This window comes from Salmo trutta, chromosome 25 (genome assembly GCF_901001165.1).
Source record: "Salmo trutta chromosome 25, fSalTru1.1, whole genome shotgun sequence".
Lineage (NCBI taxonomy): Eukaryota > Metazoa > Chordata > Actinopteri > Salmoniformes > Salmonidae > Salmo > Salmo trutta.
Window position 1 is genome coordinate 25,174,565 of NC_042981.1, and position 24,310 is coordinate 25,198,874.

A 24,310-nucleotide genomic window follows, 5' to 3' on the forward strand; every position below is an offset into this window, starting at 1 on the left:
GAGGAACTCAGCTCGCTCCCAAGGCCACGCGCATGACTGAGCTCATGCCTTTTTCCAGACACCTGAATCCAACAGCTCTTATTCTCTCCCCATTCACAGTAGAAGCAACGTTGTAAAGACTGTTGACATCTAGTGGAAGCCTTTGGAAGTGCAATATGACCCCATTTACACTGTATATTGGATAGACAATCACTTGAAAAACTACAAGCCTCAGATTTCCCACTTCCTGGTTGGATTTTTCTCAGGTTTTCCCTGCAATATGAGTTCTATTATACTCACAGACATTGTTCAAACAGTTTTAGAAACTTCAGAGTGTTTTCTATCCAAATCTACTAATAATATGCATATCCTACCTTCTGAGCCTGAGTAGCAGGCAGTTTACTACGGACACACCTTTCATCCGGACGTCAAAATACTGCCTGGTTGGACCAAACCACATTACGCAGGCATCCTAATCACAGCATTTTATCAGCAGTGGAAAAACTAGAAAAAGAGAAAAATAGAGATCTGCGAGGTAAAATGGAGCAGGCAGTAGACAAGAATGAGGCGCCAAATAAAAAACTAGGAATATCCGAAGGGCATGTGCATAGATTAGATAAACAGAAACAGGAATTGGCAAATGTGCTAGAAAAAAGAGTCAAAACCTAAATCAAAATTTAGAGAAAGACAACTCAGGGTTATGCTGCAACAGCATCAGAATACGTGTAGAGGAGTATATGCAATTGCAAATCCTCCACTGTTTGCCCCATGCTATAAGGTGAAACAGGTCACAACTGGTGGGTCACCATTATACCCCTCTCTTAAAGAGGAAAAAGAGCAATATGAGTTGCGAGAGGCAGGGTACAGGCACATTATGAGTCCGGACATAGTAGTTCCGGACTGGATAGTTGATCAGCATGATCCAGGAAATCATAGAGAGGTGCGACCAGTACGAACACACGCAACCCAGGTTACATATTATCCGGGACAAATAGTACCAGGGGAGAACGACCCTATTCCAGATGTCGCGCAACCTCAAGTATGAATACAAATACAGCATCACCATCACCCGTTGAGAGTGAGCGAAATGCGTAGTATTATGAAAGAGGCACCAGATCCAGTAAGGGACGGACAGGAATTTATCAGTTTCTTGAGGAGACAGGGTAGAATTTTGGGGTTCCATGCTGGTGATTGTGATCATATTGTACTCTCTCTTTTGCCAAGGGCCATGTTGCCAACACTCGCAACGGGATATAGAACTTCGGCTTGGTCCTCAGGATGAGAAGATTGTGACCCAGCGACAGCAAATGATAAAATTGAAGGATTCTTAACTACGATTGGGAATGTATTGTTTCAACCAGATGCTAGCAAAATGAATAACTGTACTCAGGGTGCGAAAGAAGGAGTACGCGCTTATGTGGATCGAATGGATGATGCGTTGCGTACTAACCTGACAATGGGGGATAGATATGATCAAAATGCAGGAATTTGTACGTCAGCTTTGATGACAGGTTTGAAACCTGTTATCAAAACGGCTATTGCAGGGGTGGTTGATCAGCATTCTCGCTGGGATGAAATAGTGCAAGCAGCGTTGAGAGTAGAATCTAATTCTGTTTACTCCGCAGCTGTACGAGTTGTTAACAGTGGTTACAATGGCCCAAATAAGACAAATTGACAGAGAGGGAAATGTGGTGGAAGACAGTCAACTAAGCCCTGGTTTAGGTGTGGAGCTGTGGGTAATTGGAAAATGGATTGTAGGGTGGTACTGGAACCTGCTGCCTTTGGAGGAAATGCTGCTATACAAGCGTTTGCGTCTTTGTCAAAAGAGCATCAGCAAATCCTCTTGAAGGCAGCGGGACACAACCATTTTGCATAGCAGTACATGGCCTCCGTTCGATCAATAGTGGTTCATAGAGATTACGGTTTTTATGTGAAGGGAGACGTAGGAGGTCACGTCTCACACAACCTTCTAATAGCTACAGGCGCTCAAATATCACTGATTCCTTACGATGAAAAATTGGCTAAATTTGCGACAGGAAAAAGTATCACATTTTTAGCGGGGTAACGGGCACAATCTAAGGCGATTGAATTATTACCTATGTCATGAAACATCGGACTAGTAACAATACCAGGATCATTTTACATGGCGACAGGAATAGAACCGATTTTAGGGTTGGATAATCTTTGCGAGATGCCGGGAGAATGGATTTTGGAAGGTAACAAATTCAAATTGGCAGTAAGAACAGCGAAAGCTGAACAATTGTTGTTTCAGGACCATCCACTATGGGCAAAAGACGCGTTAGATTGTGATCTAACCAAAGGTTGCAAGCCAAACTCGTCATCAAGTTCGAGACACTGGGTCTCGACCCCACCCTGTACAACTGGGTCCTGGACTTCCTGACGGGCCGCCCCCAGGTGGTGAGGGTAGGTAACAACACCTCCACCCCGCTGATCCTCAACACTGGGGCCCCACAAGGGTGCGTTCTCAGCCCTCTCCTGTACTCCCTGTTCACCCACGACTGCGTGGCCATGCACGCCTCCAACTCAATCATACATTTTGCAGACGACACTACAGTGGTAGGCTTGATTACCAGCAACGACGAGACGGCCTACAGGGAGGAGGTGAGGGCCCTCGGAGTGTGGTGTCAGGAAAATAACCTCACACTCAACGTCAACAAAACAAAGGAGATGGTCGTGGACTTCAGGAAACAGCAGAGGGAGCACCCCCCTATCCACATCGATGGGACAGTAGTGGAGCGGGTAGAATTGTTTGAAGTTCCTCGGCGTACACATCACGGACAAACTGAAATGTTCCAACCACACAGACAGCGTGGTGAAGAAGGCGCAGCAGTGTCTCTTCAACCTCAGGAGGCTGAAGAAATTCGGCTTGTCACCAAACACACTCACAAACCTTTACAGATGCACAATCGAGAGCATCCTGTCGAGCTGTATCACCGCCTGGTATGGCAACTACTCCGCCCATAACCGGAAGGCTCTCCAGAGTGTAGTGAGGTCTGCACAACGCATCACCGGGGGCAAACTACCTGCCCTCCAGGACACCTACACCACCCAATGTCACAGGAAGGCCAAAAACCACCCCACTATCATCCAGAAGGCGAGGTCAGTACAGGTGTATCAAAGCAGGGACCGAGAGACTGAAAAACAGCTTCTATCTCAAGGCCATCAGACTGTTAAACAGCCATCACTAACATTGAGTGGCTGCTGCCAGCATACTGACTCAACTCCAGCCACTTTAATAATGGAAAAATGTATGTAATAAATGTATCACTAGCCACTTTAAACAATGCCACTTCATATAATGTTTACATACCCTACATTACTCATCTCATATGTATATACTGTACTCAATACCATCCACTGCATCTTGCCTATGCCGTTCTATACCATCACTCATATATATATATATATATTTTTTTCTTCTTTTTAATGTACATATTCTTATTCATTCCTTTACACTTGTGTGTATAAGGTAATTGTTGTGAAATTGTTAGGTTAGATTACTCGTTGGATATTACTGCATTGTCGGAACTAGAAGCACAAGCATTTCACTACACTCGCATTAACATCTGCTAACCATGTGTATGTGACAAATAAAATTTGATTTGATTTGTTGTGGTTAAGGGAGAACCAATGAAGCAATACCCTATGAAACCGGAGGCTGGGAAATAAGTGGTAAAGGACCTTCCAATATTATTTGGCATTGTGATCCACGTGGCATAGTGATCCACGGACGAGCTCAATGCAACATCCCTTTATAGACAGTGAAAAGGGGAGTAAAATGACGCATTACTGTGGATTTTCGCGGCATAAACAAACATGCAGTGAAAATCACACCATTGGTAGCAGATTTGGCAGACCTATTGGCATCTATTCCCTCAGACAGAATGGTACAGTGTGTTAGACATGAAAAACAGATTTTGGTCTGTGCCGGTACCTGAGGAGTCATGACACTGGTTTGGATTCTGTTGCCAGCGGGGCAATATACGTGTGCTAGGGCACCGATGGGATTTACAAATAGTCCCACTTGGTATCATTCTGCATTGAAACAACTGTTAAAAGGGTGTCAATTAGAATTTTTTATTTTTTTTTGCACCTTATTTAACCAGGTAGGCTAGTTGAGAACAAGTTCTCATTTACAACTGCGACCTGGCCAAGATAAAGCAAAGCAGTGCGACACAAACAACAATACAGAGTTACACATGGAATAAACAAGCGTACATTCAATAACACAATAGAAAAAAAGAAAATCTATATACAGTGTGTGCAAATGGCTTGAGGAGGTAAGGCAATAAATAGGCCATAGTAGCAGAGTAATTGCAATTTAGCAAATGAACACTGAAGTGATAGATGAGCAGAGAACAGTGACTATGCATATATGATGAACAGAGAGTAGCAGTAGCGTAAAAGCCCGGTTGGCGGGTGGGACACAATGCAGATAGCCCGGTTAGCCAATGTGCGGGAGCACTGGTTGGTCGGCCCAATTGAGGTAGTATGTACATGAATGTATTGTTAAAGTGACTATGCATATATGATAAACAGAGACTAGCAGCAGCGTAAAAAGAGGGTTTGGGGGGGGCACACAATGCAAATAGTCCGGGTAGCCATTTGATTACCTGTTCAGGAGTCTTATGGCTTGGGGGTAAAAACTGTTGAGAAGCCTTTTTGTCCTGGACTTGGCTGGTTGTCATTGACGTTGCGTAGGCTAAAACACTGGTATACACTGATTTACAAGACCATACTGGGTAAAATGCCACTTTATTTCTGTTCTTTTTTAATCAGGTCAGTAAATAAATATAAATTATGGTCCCACTGTGATTATTATTATCTGACCCTGCCGGTCATCTATGAACATTTGAACCTCTTGGCCATGTTCTGTTATAATCTCCAGCCGGCACAGCCAGAAGAGGACTGGCCACCCTTCAGAGCCTGGTTCCTCTCTAGGTTTCTTCCTAGGTTCTGGCCTTTCTAGGGAGTTTTTCCCAACCACCGTGCTTCTACATCTGCATTGCTTGCTGTTGGGGTTTTAGGCTGGGTTTCTGTACATCACTTTGTGACATCGGCTGATGTAGAAAGGGCTTTATAAATACATTTGAATTTGATTGATTGAAAAAATGTATTTCTTCCAAAATGAACAAGAAGCAAGAGAGAGAGAGGGAGAGAGAGATTTCATAATGTTTTTTCCACTTTCAGATTCACTAACTTAGCTAGCAAATGCAGCTAGCTAGTTTAGCCTACTCAAACACCCTTACTCAAACAGAGGGATGCTATGTTAGCTAGCTGGCTATAACTATTCAACACAACACTGGAAATCTTTCAAGTCAAGTTAAGCTTTTGGTTTTACAAATGTATTGCCACTATGGCCTGCCGGTGTAAGTGCTAAACTGCTTACTGACTGTACACTGTAACATTACTACATGATTGTAGCGGGTTTGCTAATGCGTTAGTTCTATTAGCTATGTTGACTATGATGTTACTTTAGCTAAAATGGTGACAACGATGTAAGCTGTGTGTAGAGGTTATAATATAGTTATCTTGGACAGGTTCTCTAGCCTGGTCACATACAGCTGATGTGTTGTGCATTGAAGTCCATACGCTAAGGGAAAAGGTGAGAGGAGTGGAGCCCATAGATGCGAGAAGGAATACAATATGGCTGCTATGAAAGTGAACTGTGTTTACGCGTGATCAGGGGTGTATTTATTCCGCCGATTCTGTTGAAAAATATTTATTTAATGGAAGCAAACAGAACAAAACAGGGACAAACACATTTGAATTTGTCCAATAGAAACTCTCGTTTGTTGGACTAATGATTACACCCTAGATAAGCTAGATGCAGCAAGAGTGTGAAAGGCAGTATTGAATGTGTCACTGTCTGTTCTCTCGACTTCTGTGCACCTACGTTGTAAACTTTAATTCATAGACTTAGTTGTAAAAACCTCATGACGGGTTTAGGGAAAATTTGAGTATAATGTAGTAGCCTAAACCTATCGCTGTTACATTGAACTGGGTGAATGGAATACTGTATGAATGCCAGTCATCCAATATGCTGTAATAGAAATAAGGCCGTGCTCATAGAAAAAAACAGCTAACAGCACTGACCGCCACTGTCTAACATATCTCTGAAGGCTCACTTTGATGCTTTCTCTTCTGAAAAGTTATTCTGTATTTTGGCACGGCACCAGATCCAGTCCATGGGAATACAGAAGGTACAGCTGTATCTTCTTTGTTTAGTTCACTTAACTTCCGATTGTATATCTCTTTCGTAGCCATCGTAGATTTGGCTAGATTTTTTTTTTTAAATGTACTTCTTGTCAGGAGCACAGTGGATGTAATTTAAAACCTTAAATGTTGCTGAAACAGTACTCTGGCCAGACCTAAAACCTGATTGCATTCCATTTAAGATGGTTTTCTTGGAGGTAGGCCTTTTATTTATTTACATTTTTATTTAAACTTTATTTAACTAGGCAAGTCAGTTAACAACAAATTCTTATTTACAATGACGGCCTACCCTGGTCAAAACCAGACGACAATGGGCCAATTGTGCGTCGCCCTATGGGACTCCCAATCACGGCCGGATGTGATGCAGCCTGGATTTGAACCAGGTACTGCATTGATGCCTCTGGCGCTAAGATACAGTGTCAGACCACTGTGCCACTTGGGAGCCGAATGGCTGTAGGAGTTTTGTTTTAAAATTTTACAATATGTTTTTAGGCATTATTTACAATTTAAAAATGATCAGCAAAATATCACACATAATGCCCCGTTATTCCTTCCACCTACACAAAACAGCATGCTACATGGAAGCACATTGAACAAAACCCTTCCCTCCCCAACACATGAACACCCCCTCCCTCCCCTCTACTGGTATTATCTTCAGTGATTAACAACAAAAACATTTAACAGAATGACCTTCTGTTAAATGTTCAAGGTTAAAGGTACAAGAATTTTACACAATTGACCCACCCATTAAGAAAAATTGGTAAATCCCCCATCTATCCAATTTTTCTCCAACCTTTTTGAGAAGTTGAGTATAGTTAAGTTGATATATCTTAATAATTTCAGAAGGAATTTGCAATCCAAGATATGTCCTTTTCTGAGGCCTCCAAGAAAACGTCTGGTATAAGATTGGGTTCTGCATAGCTGCCCTGTTAAAAGGCATAATTATAATCTTCGATAGGTTTATTTTATATCCTGAAAAGGTCCCATATTCTTTCAGGATGTCAACTAATGCTCAGAGTGAAATTTCTGGTTTAGTGAGGTAAAGCAAAATGTCATCAGCATATAGCGAGACCAGATGCTCGCACTCACCTATACGAACACCATGGATGGATGGATGGATGGATGGATGGATGAGATCTAAAAGCTTCTGCCAGTGGCTCGATGGCCAAAGAAAAAAAGAGAGGACTAGCAGGACAACCCTGTCTTGTGCCACGTGATAGGGAGAACTGGGAGGAAACATTTCCATTCGTCAGGATCTGAGCTACTGGACATCTGTACAGTAATCTAATCAGACCTACATACTTAGGTCCAATATCCATCCTCTGTAAATCTTCAAAAATAGGCAGTTCCATTCTATGCGGTCAAAAACTTTTCCCGCATCTAATGAAGTCGCCACTACAGGTTCTTGGTCATTCTCTACATAAGGCATAATATTAAATATATATTATCAGGAGACGAGCAGTTTCTTACAAAGCCTGTTTGTTCCATATCAACCAAGTCAGCAAGAACCTTATCCAGTCTAAGAGCTATGAGTTTTAGAAGAATCTTATATGAAGTGTTCAATAGAGATATTGGTCTATACGACCCACAAAGCAGAGGATCTTTCCTAGGTTTTAACAAAACTGTGATCAGTGCTTGTTCAAGTGTGTCTGGGAGCTTTTCTGTCTCTATGGCATAATTAAACATGTTGCAAAGAGGCTCAATTTGTTTGGGTAAAAAGGATCTATAGAATTCAATAGGGTATCTGTTGAACCCTGTTGATCTTCCCCCAGCAGTGTTGAAAATGGATTCCCTAATTTCTTCAGATGTAATCACTTTTTCCAAGTATTCTCTATCCTCCTCAGTTAAAGCTTTTAAATTGAGTTTGTTCTAAAACTCATGCATTGTGGCAGGGGCATCCCCTTCAGACTTGTACAATGTTTCATAAAACTCCCTAAAGACTAGATTGATTTGCTCAGGACTGTGAACAACTGTGTTATTGGGCAGCTTAATAGAGCTAATAACTATACTAGCTTCCTCTTGCCTTATCTGCCAAGCAAGCAACTTTCCTGCTTTATCTCCATAGTAGTTTTGTTCTCTTAAGTGCGTTTTCTGCTTTGTGGGTCGTCAGGATGTTAAATTCCAATTTTCCAGATCTCAAATTTCTTTCTCCAATGAATTTACTTGAGCCTTATACATCTTACAAACACCCAAACAAAACAAAATTATTTGCCCCTCAGATATGCAAGGAGTTTCCCATAAAATTAGGGGGGAGGCAGAGCGGTTATTGGTGCAAAAAAATATGTTGATTTGAGTGTTCAGAAATGTTACAAATGTGGGATTATTTAGTAAGTAAGTGCCAAACCTCCACCTTCTTGAGGGTGGTTGGGTTTTACTGACTGGTAATGAAGCCAGCAGGGCAGAATATTCAGACATAATTATTGGTAAATACTTACACCCAGTAATTAAATTTCCCTTGCCTGCTGGAATAAGAAATGAGTCGATTCCAGAGTAACTGTAAGTGACAGGGGAGTAAAATTAGCCATTGGTTGTAAAATCTCCATATGTATACAAGTCCAAAATCTTTAATTTCTGCTTTTAACATTTTAGCTGCCTGATATTCATATAACTAATATTCATACCAATCTATGAACCTCAGCTATAATAGTTGTTGTTTCAACTTCAAGTCTGAATGGCATTAATGAAGCCTATGAATTGAGTAGAATATAATAACTTTATTGTGCCAAGGATGCAAGTCCTATATACATGTACTGTAGTTATCACCACGCATGAGATTCCCACATTGTAGCCTGTACATTGAATATATTCACTGATCATGTCCTTTTCCTTGGCAAATAAAGGTGCGGTTCAGGTATGAATCTCTGAGACATTATGTTTCAGTCATATCAAACTCTATTATTTGAATGATGCTGTGTCTGCATGTATGTATTACAATTATACACTTCAACAGTGTTTACCACTCCTGCTCCTGGGACATCAATTATTACACATTGTAACTATGCAATAGACTAGAAAAATGATTGTTTGTAATTCATATATACAGGAAAAAAAATATGCATATCTAACTCCGTTCATCTGCGTTAATCTGAGGACACAAGATAGTATTTCAATAAGATACTTAATTTCAACCAGTGGAGAATGTGAAACGCTTTATTGAAAGTTCATTATCCAGGTGTTATAAATACAAAATACATGCATTATTATTATGATAATTGTAATATTATATTATAAATACAAGTTCAATCTGTACTTCAATGCACATATGGTGTGCATTTTAAAACGAGTAAGACGAGGTGGGGAGAGAGGTGTAGAAGACAGAAAGGGAAAGAGGTAAGAACAGTGACAGACAGCATATGATTAATTAATTACAGTGCTACCCTAATATTCTCTCAGTTCATCACAATTGCGGTGTCTCCTAAACTGCCTTGGGCCCCCAGTTGGCCCAAAGGTTATCTTAAGAGCGGGTGTGGTGGCAATGACGGGACTGGCTTCCTCTCTCACATCAAAACATACCTGCAGACGAGACACAGATGGATAGAGAAAGAGCATGATTAAGCTTAGTTTTTTTTATTCTAACACGGTCAGTCATCATAATCGTCAGGAGGTGAAATGCAAAACTGACCTTGGATCATTAACTCATTAACTACATCGGTCGGTATTTCAATGTAAAGCATCTCTTTAATAATACTTCCTGTTGACCCGACCAAGTGACCTCTCACCTATGATCATGCTGTGCCCTCTGTGTCAGGAGAGGGATGAAGTGAAGAAGAGACTTATTGTGTGTGTGGTCTCACCTGGTGTCCACACTAAGTGGCTACAGAGTACTTTATGTTGAAAAACAGACACATAAGGACAAACAATAGAAGATAATGTCAATAGAAGATACTGTATGTGACGCAGACACCTATCGTAGTGTACCTGAAACATTTAAATATAGAGGGCTATGTGTCTCACCACTTGGTTATTACAAGGCTAACCCCCAGGGAAATCATGACTTGGCAGCAACAGATAGCAACAGATAGTCCAGTGAAAATGGCTGTGTTTATGTGGTGTAAATCTGAAAATTAGCAGCTGACATCTTAAGGGTTTTTTAAATTAATGCATGTGAGACAGGTTCCATGTACAACAAGACAGGCAGAGAAGAAGAGAGAAAAAGAACACAACAGTTTCCTTACCTCTGTTTATGGACACTTTAGCCAGCAATAAAAAGCTTCCACGGCCTGTTCCTCGGACAGTGAACATCTGGCAATATCTACATTTTCGACCCCTTGATCAGCTCGCTCTCTGAAAGTAAAGAAAATAGCATATTTTTTGTAGATATGAAAACAATAACTGAGATATGACCATTCAATCTAAAGCAGCAGATGTCGTTTTCAGGACACGTCAATAAAGCACAGAAAGCTTAACACCAGACTAATATTGTGTTTGTTCATTAGGTGATGGGAAATATGCAATGATACCTGCACCATCTACACACTGTCATGAAATATGATTATATATCGACTATGAAACAAATATGACATGGCCTGCTTATGAGTTGCCATGAAACAAAGTTAGATTAATTCAACTGAAAATGGCGAGAACAGGCGTTCGTAGCTAAATGCTTTTGGTTAGCTTGAGAAAAATAATTGCATGATTTATCATTCTACGGTATGTATGTAATATAGTACAATGTTATGAACTGACACTTAATCGTAGGAGCTAACTACTAGCTATGTAAAAGTTGGACAGAAGAACGCACAGTGCTGCTTACCTGAGATGCCATCATCACACAGTCCTTCTTCGTAGGTGTCCCCTATGACTTCCTTTGTGTCGGAAAAAAAGTTGCTTTCAGAACAATTATTTTGATTGAAAATAAAAAAGTTTTGCTCTCAACAAAAAGACACAAATCTACCTCCATAGCATATAACAATTTGCCTGTGAATAACCACACCTTCATACAAACGTGCTACTGTATGCTGAATTCTTGACGCACAACTGAAGATGCTGCCAGATCCTGCCAGCACGCCCACAAGCGAGCCACTCGGGTGCAGAATGATGATGCGTGGAAGAGGGAAAGGAATGAGATTGGGGAGGGGGGCTAATAGCAGAACAATAGACTATTCAACCTTTACTAAAGAATAGTCTAATAGCTGAGCTAGGTGTGAAATCCCCCCTCCTATCACAGACCAGATTTGCCCTAATGACCAAGGGGTAGCTGCCTACTCAATGTAATAAAGTAACGACTTTTCAAATAAGTTACCTTACACGTTATGTTGGCTGACAATTTGTTAGCTACGCTGTCCTTACGAACAACATAACATATCATTACAGCAGTATGTACCGGTATGTTAGCTAGCTACCTAACGTTAGTAGTTACACATCAAACTTGCCAGTATATTAACTACCCAACGTTTATTGACTTGATTATTCCCGTCATTCTTAGCTTAGCTAAATGGTATAGTCGTTGTGCATTCTCAATGGACATTCGGGTGCTTTCGTAAATTCGCTCTGGGTATCTACATGGATTTCAGAGCACTCTCGTCTGAGTGTACCAGAGCGCAGAATAATGCATTTACGAGCGCTCAACACCAGTTGAATATGGCCGGTGTCAGTAAACGTCGGCAAAAAAGCGTACTTAAATTGTTTCCAACAGCACAGTCACCAATGCTCTGGTTAACACAAAAACTGCCTAACTAGCTCTGCTAGGGTGAGTAAAATGGTCAGAGTGCTCTCATTTGTCTCTGGAAGTAACAAGCAAGCTAGTGAACGTGAGCTTGGGTGTTTGACTGCCGTTGTAAGGCCAGAAAACTCAAATCAACCCTACTCCTTGGCCTGAATGTCCAGCGTGTGCTCTGAGAGCGAAACGGTCTGAATTTACAAACTGATAACGCTCTGAATTTATGAGCATCACGTTGTACAGCGCCATATTTTCTGTTCCATCGTGACGGAAACCCAGAGAGTTTTCATGGAATAGAAACACCAAATATTAATCAAATGAATTAAGCAAGTACCAGTCAAAAGTTTGGACACACCTACTCATTCCAGGATCACAACTATGAAATAACGCCGGCCTCCTGCATGCCCTGCATTCTGTAATACAGTCATGGCCTGCTCTCCCCTATGTAAGGAATTAGGTACTTTCCCATGTTTACTACAGTATGTATTGTAGACTGCACACTTGCCTAATAAACAAATAAACACGTTTTGTTAATAAAATAATGATAAGAAATTACTCTTTCAAATTGCAGATGCTGATTTAGTTATGGATCATAGCGAATTACTATGGGAATAAATATCACTGATTTACAGAATATTGGAACAAAGTTGTCCAATGAAGGCAAACAATTTAGAATCCTCCAATCCTGTAGCCTACTCCCTACCGTCACATTGTACAACGCCATATTTTCCAGTCCATACTAACGGAAATCCTGAGGGTGTTGTTTTTTGTTTTTCTCTGAATAGAAACACCATAATATTAATCAAATTTATTTAGCCAAATTTCTTAAAATCAATCCCATATAGTATGTTATTTCAAAAAAGGTTTTAAATTCTCTGGTAATGCCAATACGGAATACTATCAAATGCTTCTCAAAGATGCCCTCTGGTGGTCAAACTAGCAATGACTTGCAGTAACAGAAAAAATGGCTGACAATTTAATGACATGCCACAGAATTCCGCGGCAGCACGCAAGGTGTGCCACAGTATGACGCAACTTTTAAAGGAGGAACCACTATAAGTATTCAGACCCTTTGCTATGAAAGTCGAAATTGAGCTCAGGTGCATCTTGTTTCCATTGACCACCCTTGAGGTGTTCTATAACTTGGAGTCCACCTGTGTTAAATTCAATTGATTGGTGGTGTGGGGGCTGTGCTTTGGCAAAGTGGGTGGGGTTATATCCTGCCTGTTTGGCCCTGTCCGGGGGTATCATCGGATGGGGCCACAGTGTCTTCTGATCCCTCCTGTCTCAGCCTCCAGTATTTATGCTGCAGTAGTTTATGTGTCGGGGGGCTAGGGTCAGTCTGTTACATCTGGAGTATTCTTGTCTTATCCGGTGTCCTGTGTGAATGTAAATATGCTCTCTCTAATTCTCTTTCTCTCTTTCTTTCTTTCTCTCGGAGGACCTGAGCCCTAGGACCATGCCTCAGGACTACCTGGCATGATGACTCCTTGCTGTCCCCAGTCCACCTGGCCATGCTGCTGATCCAGTTTCAACTGTTCTGCCTGCGGCTACGGAACCCTGACCTGTTCACCGGACGTGCTTGTTGCACCCTCGACAATTACTATGATTATTATTATTTGACCATGCTGGTCATTTACGAACATTTTAACATCTTTACCATGTTCTGTTATAATATCCACCCGGCACAGCCAGAAGAGGACTGGCCACCCCTCATAGCCTGGTTCCTCTCTAGGTTTCTTCCTAGGTTTTTGGCCTTTCTCAGGAGTTTTTCCTAGGGAGTTTTTCCCAGCCACCGTGCTTCTTTCACATGCATTGCTTGCTGTTTGGGGTTTTAGGCTGGGTTTCTGTACAGCACTTTGAGATTTCAGCTGATGTACGAAGGGCTATATAAATAAATTTGATTTGATTTGATTTGACATGATTAGGAAAGCCACACACATGTCTATATAAGGTCCCACAGTTGACAGCGTATACCACAGCAAAATACAAGCCATGAGGTCGAAGTAATTGTCTGTAGAGCTCTGAGACAGGATTCTGGGGAAGGGTAACAAAACATTTCTCCAGTATTGAAGGTCCTCAAAAACCCAGTGGCCTCCATCATTCTTAAATTGAAGATGTTTGGAACCACCAAAACTCTCGCTAGAGCTGGCCGCAAGGCCAAACTGAGCAATCGGGGAGAAGGTCCTAGGTCAGGGAGGTGACCAACAACACGATGGTCACTCTGACAGAGCTCCAGAGGTCCTCTGTGGAGATGGGAGAACCTTCCAGAAGGACAACCATCTCTGCAGCACTCAACCAATCAGGCCTTTATGGTAGTGGCCAGACAGAAGACCCTCAGTAAAAAACACATGACAGACCGCTTGGAGTTTGCCAAAAGGCACTTAAAGGACTCAGACCACGAGAAACAAGATTCTCTGGTCTGATGAAACCAAGATTTTACTTTTTGTCCTGAAATCCAAGATTCACGTCTGGAGGAAACCTGGCACCATCCCTACGGTGACGCTTGGTGGTAGCAGCATCGTGCTGTGGGGATGTTTTTCAGCGGCAGGGACTGGGAGACTAGTCAGGATCAAGGGAAAGATGAACAGAGCAAAGTACAGAGAGATCCTTGATGAAAACCTGCTCCAGAGAGCTCAGGACCTCAGACTGGGGTGAAGGTTCACCTTCCAACAGGACAACGACCCTAAGCACACAGCCAAGACAATGCAGGAGTGGCTTCGGGACGAGTCTCTGAATGTCCTTGAGTGGCCCAGCCGAGCCCAGACTTGATCCCCATAAACAGCTCTGGAGAGACTTGAAAATAGCTGTGCAGCGTCGCTCTCCATCCAACCTGACAGCGCTTGAGAGGATCTGCAGAGAAGAATGGGAGAAACTCCCCAAATACAGGTGTGCCAAGCTTGTAGCGTTATACCCAAAAAGACTCTGCTGTAATCGCTACCAAAAGTGCTTCAACAAACAGCAACTTCCCTGTGGCTCAGTTGGTAGAGCATGGTGTTTGCAACGCCAGCATGGTGTGTGCAACGCCAGGGTTGTGGGTTCGATTCCCACTGGGGGCCAGTACAAAAAAAAAATGCATGAAATGTATGTATTCACTACTGTAAGTCGCTCTGGATAAGAGCGTCTGCTAAATGACTTAAATGTAATGTAAATGTACTGAATACTTATGTAAATGTGATATTTCAGTTTTCTGTTTTTAAATTTGCTAAAATTGATAAAAACCTGTTTTGCTTTGTCATAAAATGAATAAAAATAAACAATTTAATCCAGTTTAAAATAAGGCTATATTTGGTGAGTTTCTCCCATTCTTCTCTGCCAACACACATTTGGGTGTGTATAGGATTTATAATTTCAACCTGAATATCATATATTGCAATTCCATTCTGTGGGTTGTTGTCTTACAGTTGATGTAGCTTGTGTCATTGGGGCTAATCATGATGATTGGGGTATTATTATTTCACTTTCCATTTCCTTTTCTCTTTCCACTATCATCAAGCTGTAATGATAGACATTTTAGAAAATGTAACATCTACTGTCTGCACAGCTTCCCATGCAACCACCGCAGCAGGAATGCTGTGATACAAAAACAGCTTCCCCAAGGCAAAGAAGTGGGATATACTGTAAAGCCTGTGAAGACAGACCCAACATACTGAACTGTAAATCATAGTTTTACATTTCATTTTTGCATCAATTGAACATTTCAGGTAAACAAAAATTCTAAATACAAACATTGAAAAGTTTCACAAAAAGTGCATAACCAAATATTGTATATTTCAAATTACTTAAAAAAACACCAGAAAACACATTGTAGAATGAGTAGATCACTATATCAACGAATTGATAGCATCATAACTCAGAACAGCAAATACAAGGAAATTAAATTCACTACCCATTTAACAAACATTTCCCTTTTCAAAAACATTACAGGCCATGTAGACAACAAGGTCACCCTTGATCCAAAGCCGTATGTGGGGAAGCGATACAAGCTGTCCATCCCAGCTCGCATCCCCAGGATATCACATTTTGTTACTTTGTATAGTTTTTTTCAAGCATTCGGACAGGAGATGAGTGTTACAAATTATACAAATCAATGGGTCCTGCACAATGTAGGGCAGCCGGGTGCCTGTATTGGGCTTATGGCTCTAATATATTTTTTTAAATGTTAAATGATGTCTCTCACCATTATTTCTCAACTTTATTTCTCGAGTGCTCGTGTTAATCAATATTTCAGCTATGCTGGCCTATTGTAAAATATCAAATAAATGTCTGATCAATACATACAATCCTGACTATACTGAAATGTTTAATGCTGATACAGAGACACCAATAAATTGTCCAGCACACTTATTGTATTCTCAATTCATGTCCATTCCCTTATGTCAACGCTTTTAAGGTAACACAGGCTTTAGTAATTCTTGTGAAAAAGTGTATCAGTGAACTGTATTCTGTAATTAGTTTAAAAAAATGAGAAATACAATTGTGCATTGCTGCTGTTTGTCTGATATCAAAGAGTCAATGATCAGCTCTGTTGACCATGAGCGCATCTGCCAACGACAACAAGGGCGTTTCAATAAGCTTTCAATCAAGGCATGCTCACAAATATAAGCTCCCAGCCCACTCAGCCTGTTCTTTCAGGCTTCCTGATAGTTATGAAAAGACAAAAGCTACAATTTCTTCCTTCAATAGTGTAAAAATATAATAAGTGATGTTTTAGTCATTCAAAGGCTATTTTACTTGAAATAGGATGATTGTGTGAGACCTTTAAGACAGGTAAAAGCCTTGAGGCGCTAGACAAAATAATCACAGTAAAGAATAGCCCTAATTTCTTAAATGAGAATATGATTAGGTAACTTAATGCTCAGTTTACCAAGATAGAAACAATTGTCAGAGAGAGAGGGAGAAAGAGGAAAAAGAGAAAGGTGGGTTGAAAATTCAGGATGCCATTTTTAACATTAGTGACAGCACAAGGTAAAACTCTACTCTTATTGTTCTTTTGAAAGCTTGTTGACAGTTGTTAAACTTATGTCTTTGAAATCATTTGCCATTTGTTGTTTGAAATCATTTGATCAGGTGAAAGAACAACTTAAAATACATGAATTACATGTTGTTTTTAATCAAAAGGACAATAGCTTGAGTATTTGCTTCTGCATACCCACAAAGGATGCTATTATGAGATTATTTGAGAAAGAGAAAGGGTTTGTTAAGGAAGTATACTGTATCTGCTAAAATACTAGCAATAAAAAACTTATCTCTACCAACCATAGTCACTAATGGACTGAATGGGAGACCTATAGTATGTCACAAGCTCCAGGAGCAGAATAGCAAGCAGACCTGCCTCAGTACAGATCGAGGGCTGAACCAAGTACTAGCCATCATCTGCCTGATGGCTGTGTGACATCTCTTACAGTCTGCATTGTGACTAATAAAATGATGGGTCATGGAGATGGGGTTCATACAGAGCTCCACCACACCAGCTCCTCCCCACATACACTCCCATGCACCAGTTCACTTACACATGGTACCAGATCACACACACATGTAGGCCCAACCATATAGTGGCAGTTCGACACATACGTACACACATGCAGTGGTGTAAAGTACTACTTAAGCAGTTTTTTGGGGTATCTGTACTTTACAATTTATATTTTTGACAACTTTTACTTCACTACATTTCTAAAGAAAATATTGTACTTTTCACTCAATACATTTTCCCTGACAACCCAAAGTACTCGTTACATTTCGAATGCTTAGCAGGAGAGGGAAATGGTGAAATTGACGCACTTATCAAGAGAACATGTGGTCATCCCTACTGCCTATGGTCTGGTGGACTCACTAAACAGAAATGCATCTTTTGTAAATAATGTCTGAGTGTTGGAGTGTGCCCCTGGCTATCCGTACATTTTAAAAACAAGAAAATGGTGGCGTCTGCTTTGATAATATAAGGAATTTGAAATGATGTATACTTTACTTCTACTTTTGATACTTAAGTATATTTTAGCAATTACATTTAATTTTGATACTTAAGTATATTTAAAACCAAATACTTTTACACTTTTCCTCAAGTACTATTTTACTGGGTGACTTTCACTTGAGTAACTTTCTATTAAGGTATCTCTACTTTTACTCAAGTATGACAATGGGGTACTTTTTCCACCACTGCACGCACGCACGCACGCACCATAGTACCAGCTAACACACACAGGTCCAGCCATAGCACAAACACACATGCCAGCACACACGCAAAAAATTGGTTACAGAAGAGGGAGGAAGGAGGAGAGGCAGGTGGTTATCAGTGTGTGTGTGTGTGTTTGCGTGCGTGTCACTGCTTACGTCTTACCCGTTTGCGTAGGTTGCAGGTGAGGATGAGGTTGCGTGAGAAGAAGTTAGCAAAGGATGTGTAGAAACCCAGAACCTTGAGCAGCCCCTCTCTCTTGATGATGTGCAGGTCGCAGTATGTCAGCGCCCGCACGTTAAAACACGAGTATGCAAGAGTGGTCTCATTCCAGAACATATCTCCAAGCACATCTCCTTTACCTGAGAGAGGAAAAAGAGAAATGGAGAGATTTGTGTGGGAGACAAAGTACAATATTTAGTCATTTCTCAGTGAAATCAGCAGTCACAAATTTAATGGATATTCTGAGATCCGAGGTTAAGGTGAGAATGTTTTGTCAAGGAGCAGAATTATTTTTTTGCCCGGACTACAGACGGATATATTGGTCCGCTAATATAGGACTAGTAAAGGCCCAGTGCACTACTTTTGTGGGGGGGAAAAGTGTTTCATATATAAATAAAAAGATTTTTCAGGGGGTGCTGCAGCACCCTCAGCACTCCTACTTCCCGCGGTTATGGCCCCATGGCCAGTGGAGTGGATTATTAAAAGTGTTTCTGCAGGTTGTCCAGATATAGGCTTGCTACAGTGGGAGTGTAGCAGGCAGCTCCTCTCATCTGCTACTGGGCTGCTAATGAGGAATAGAGAGCGTACCCAGAGCTCAGAGTAAGCTTAGTGTTAGCCAGGGGAAATCATAGGAGTGTCTCCCGATTTATCTCTAGTAGTACTCATAACTTACCATCAACAATATTAAAGGCTCATTGTCCACCCTTCAACCCAGAAGCCTGGAAGGGATGAGAGAGCCAAGCCTATGGTTTTGTAGCTTCAACCCCGCAGCACACACACACCAATTGATTAATGGACTGCTGAATGTATATTTTTTTTTATCATGCTTTGTTTGCTCTTTTCCTTATTACGTCTATCTCTGATAAACTACCCAGGAAAGGGCTGGAAATAGCCCATATTAATATACGTAGCCTTAGAAATAAGGTTCATATAATCAATAACTTGCTAACATCAGATAACATTCATATTTTAGCCATTTCTGAGAATCACTTAGATAATTAATTTCATGATACAGCAGTAGCAATTCAAGGATATAACATCTATAGAAGATGCAGAAATGCTTATGGGGGAGGTGTTGCCGTACTGTATATATTCAGAGCCATATCCCTGTAATGTTAGAGAATATCTTATGTCAAGTGTTAATGAAGTGTTGTGGTTGCACTTGGAACGTCTAAAGTCTTTTCTTTTGGGGTGTTGCTATAGATCACCAAGTGCTAACAGTCAGTATCTAAATCATATGTGTGAAATGCTTGATAGTGTATGTGATGTAAACAGAGAGGTCTACTTTCTTGGGGACCTGAATATTGACTGGTTTTCATCAAGCTCTCCGCTCAAAAGGAAGCTTCTCAGTGTAACCAGTGCCTGTAATCTGGTTGAGGTTATTAATCAAACTACCATGGTGTTTACAAACACTACAGGAACAAGATCATCCACATGTATCGATAATCTTTTTTTCTAATACTGTAGAACGTTGTTCTAAAGCTGTATCTGTACCCACTGGATGCAGGGATCACAAAATAGTGGCTATATCCAGGAATGCCAAAGTTCCCAAATCTGGGCCTAAAATAGTGTATAAGAGATCATTTTTTTTGTTGCTGTGACTCTTATGTGGATAATGTTACAAATATTTGTTGGTCAGATGTGATTAATAAGGAGCATCCAGGCGCTGCACTTGATGAATTTATAAAATTGCGTCTTCCAATTAATGATAAACATGCACCTGTTAAGAAACTGGCTGCTAGAACTGTAAAGGCTCAATGGATTGATGAGAAATTGAAAAACAGCATGGTTGAAAGAGATGGGGCAAAAGGAGTGTCTAGTTGCACATCTGACTGGCTGACTTGCTGCAAATTGAGAAATTGTGTGACTAAACTTAACCTCTCTGGGCTAGCCAGTGGAATCCCGTGGCGCGTTATTCAAATACCGTAGAAATGCTATTACTTCAATTTCTCAAACATATGACTATTTTACACCATTTTAAAGACAAGACTCTCGTTAATCTAACCACACTGTCCGATTTCAAAAAGGCTTTACAACGAAAGCAAAACATTAGATTATGTCAGCAGAGTACCCAGCCAGAAATAATCAGACACCCATTTTTCAAGCTAGCATATAATGTCACATAAACCCAAACCACAGCTAAATGCAGCACTAACCTTTGATGATCTTCATCAGATGACAATCCTAGGACATTATGTTATACAATACATGCATGTTTTGTTCAATCAAGTTCATATTTATATAAAAAAACAGCTTTTTACATTAGCATGTGACAAGCATGTGACTAGCATTCCCACCAAACACTTCCGGTGAATTTACTAAATTACTCACGATAAACGTTCACAAAAAACATAATTATTTTAAGAATTATAGATACAGAACTCCTATATGCACTCGCTATGTCCGATTTTAAAATAGCTTTTCGGTGAAAGCACATTTTGCAATATTCTAAGTAGATAGCCCGGCATCACAGGGCTAGCTATTTAGACACCAAGCAAGTTTAGCACTCACCAAAGTCAGATTTACTATAAGAAAAATGTTATTACCTTTGCTGTTCTTCGTCAGAATGCACTCCCAGGACTTCTACTTCAATAACAAATGTTGGTTTGGTCCCAAATAATCCATTGTTATATCCAAATAGCGGCGTTTTGTTCGTGCGTTCAAGACATAATCTAATGTTTTGCTTTCGTTGTAAAGCCTTTTTGAAATCGGACAGTGTGGTTAGATTAACGAGAGTCTTGTCTTTAAAATGGTGTAAAATAGTCATATGTTTGAGAAATTGAAGTAATAGCATTTCTAAGGTATTTGAATAACGCGCCACGGGATTCCACTGGCTGTTGAGTAGGTGGGACGATTTCGTCCCACATACCCTACAGAGGTTAATGATTCTAACAGCAAACCTGTAAGCTTGCGCCAGCTCTTAGCAAACTGTTGGAAATTGTGTTGGACCAAATATAATGCTATTTCTCTGTAAACAAATTAACAACAGACTTTCAGCATGCTTATAGAGAAGGGCACTCAACATGTACTGCACTGACACAAATTACTGATGATTGGTTGAAAGAAATTGATAAGAAGATTGTGGGAGCTGTACTGTTAGATTTCAGTGCAGCTTCTGATATTATTGACCATAAACTGTTGCTGAAAATACGTATGTGTTATGGCTTTTCAACCTCTGCCATATCGTGGATTCAGAGCTATCTATCTAATAGAACTCAAACGGTTTCCTTTAATAGAAGCTTCTATAATATCAAACATGTAAAGTGTGGTGTACCGCAGAATAGCTCTTTAGGCCCTCTACTCTTTTCTATTTTTACCAATGATCTGCAACTGGCATTAAACAAAGCATGTGTGTCCATGTTCTCTCTGCTACCGCACGGCAAGTGGTACCGGAGCGCCCAGTCGAGATCCAAAAGGCTTCTTAACAGCTTCTACCCTCAAGCCATAAGACTCCTGAAAAGTTAATCAAAGGTCTACCCAGACCCCTCTTTTACACTGCTGCTACTCTGTTTATAATCTATGCATAGTCACTTTAACTCTACCTACATGTACATATTACCTCAACTACCTCACCTAACTGGTGCCCCTGCACATTGACTATTATTTTCTATTTTCTACACTTATTTTTATTTGTTTTTCTTAACTTCTTAAAGCATTGATGGTTAAGGGCTTGTAAGTAAGCATTTCACTGTAATTTCACTGTAATTTCAGAAAAACGGTGTACATTTCACTGTACACCGTTTTTATTCAGCTCATGTGACAAATACAACTTGATTTGATTGCATGCGGATGATTCAACCATACACACATCAGCAACCACAGCTAACCCTTAACAATGATTTGCAGTCTGTTTTGGAATGGGTGGCCAGGAATAAAACTGGTCCTAAACATCTCTAAAAACTAAGAACATTGTATTTGGTACAACTCATTCCCTAAATTTTAGACCTCAGCTGAATCTGGTAATGAATGGTGTGGCTGTTGAACAAGTTGAGGAGACTAAATTACTTGGCGTTACCTTGGATTGTAAACTATCATGGTCAAAACATATTGATACAATGGTTGTAAAGATGGGGAGAGGTATGTCCGTAATAAAGAGATGCTCTGCTTTTTTGACATCACACTCCAAAAACCAAGTCCTGCAGGCTCTAGTTTTGTCTTTTGATTATTGTCCAGTCTTGAGTGTTGCAAGGAAATACCTAGTTAAGCTACAGCTGGCCCAGAACAGAGTGGCACGCCTTGCTCTTCATTGTAATCAGAGGGGTGATATAAATACTATGCATGCCAGTCTCTCTTGGCTAAAAGTTGAGGAGAGACTAACTGCATCATTTCTTTTTATAAGAAACATGAATGTGTTGAAAATCCCAAATTTTTGCATAGTCAACTTACACACAGCTCTGACACACACACTTACCCCACCAGACATGCCACCAGGGGTCTTTACACAGTCCCCAAATCCAGAACAAATTCAAGAAAGCGTACAGTATTATATAGAGCCATTATTGCATGGAACTCCGTTCCATCTAATATTGTTCAAATAAACAGCAAACTTGGTTTAAGAAAACAGATAAAGCAACACATCACGGCACAATGCCTCTCCCCTCTTTGACTTAGATAATTTGTGAGTATGTATTGATATCTAGGCTACGTGTGCCTTTTGTATTATTATTTTTTACATTTATGTACTTCTGTTCTTGATCTGTTGTCTATTAATGTTCTGTATTATGTCATGTTTCATGTTTTGTGTGGACCCCAGGAACAGTAGCTGCTGCTTTTGCAATAGCTAATGGCGATCCTAATAAAATACCAAATACCAAAAAGGCCCAGTGCAGTCACAACTCTGTTTTATCTGCTGATGAAACACATTGTAAAAGTGTGAAACAATATGATCATTGTTATTTCCTGATAGATACAATTTAAATACAATTAACACAGGACCTTTTAATCAGAAGTTTTTGCATGAGTTTAGTTTTGGGTTGCCTGGTGACAACACCATGCAGTTTAAGTTAATATATCAACAACAAAGAGAGTTCCAAACCTCTCTGCCAAGGTACTTATTTCCTACCCAGAAATGATTTGACATTGAAATAAAAAAGCATCTGCATCGAGCCTTTAAACATGATAGCTCAAACTTACAGACTACCATTCCGCAGAGTTAATGTTCTGAGTGATGTTAGACTCATGTCCCTCCCTCCTCTCGTGCTGCTTTATCTGTTCGTTTTTGAGTTGACAAGGTATCAGCCAAACCACTGAAACAACATCATCCACAGACAAACTCAAGAACTAGCCAATAAGTTGGTGCGGAAACAGGTGAGGCGCCAAGATGCACTCTGCTGCTCACCTAGAATGGCGATGACCTCATTGTCCTGGATGACCTCCAGTGACCCTGACACCAAGAAGCACAGGGTGTCGACGCTCTCTCCTGTGTGGAAGGTCAGGTCCCCGGGGGCACAGTGGATGGTCTGAAACTCCCCTGCTAGTGAGCGCAGGCAGCGGTCACTGGCCAGGCGGAACGCTGGGTGCTCACTGAACACTTTCCGGTTGAGGTGGACACAGATGTCAGCCCGCATGTCTTTAGGACAGATGGACAGCACCTGGAGATGGGGAGACAGACACCTGGCAATCAGGCTTTGGACAAGGGACATCAGGCTTTCAGGTCGTTTCTATTACTTTGCATGGTATAGTATGGGCTTCACCATCGTACTGAGCCATTAAGACATTGTGTATTCACATACATTAGAATCTAATGGGAGTCCTACAAACTTTCTGCAGGTATCTCTTCTCCTTCTAGGCGGAGCTCCTCTGTCCAGTGTCTGTGTTCTTTTGCCCATCTTAATCTTTTATTGGCCAGTCTGAGATATGGCTTTTTTTTGCAACTCTGCCTAGAAGGCCAGCATCCCGGAGTCGTCTCTTCACTGTTGATGTTGAGACTGGTGTTTTGCGGGAACTATTTAATGAAGCCGCCAGTTGAGGACTTGTGAGGCGTCCGTTTCTCAAACTAGACACTCTAATGTACTTGTTCTCTTGCTCAGTTGTGCATCGGG

At 40.8% G+C, this 24,310-nt stretch overlaps 1 protein-coding gene across 1 annotated transcript in view; it reads right to left on the reverse strand.

Annotated features, from left to right (window-relative positions):
• Positions 1-24,310, reverse strand: part of LOC115162232 (potassium voltage-gated channel subfamily H member 5) — a 71,402-nt gene that overhangs the window by 18,375 nt on the left and 28,717 nt on the right. The window contains exons 5-6 of the mRNA XM_029713349.1: positions 23,608-23,860; positions 18,213-18,409 (exon numbers count right to left, since the gene is read on the reverse strand). Coding sequence (XP_029569209.1) covers positions 18,213-18,409; positions 23,608-23,860 — 450 coding nt within the window. The remainder of the gene's footprint in view (positions 1-18,212; positions 18,410-23,607; positions 23,861-24,310) is intronic.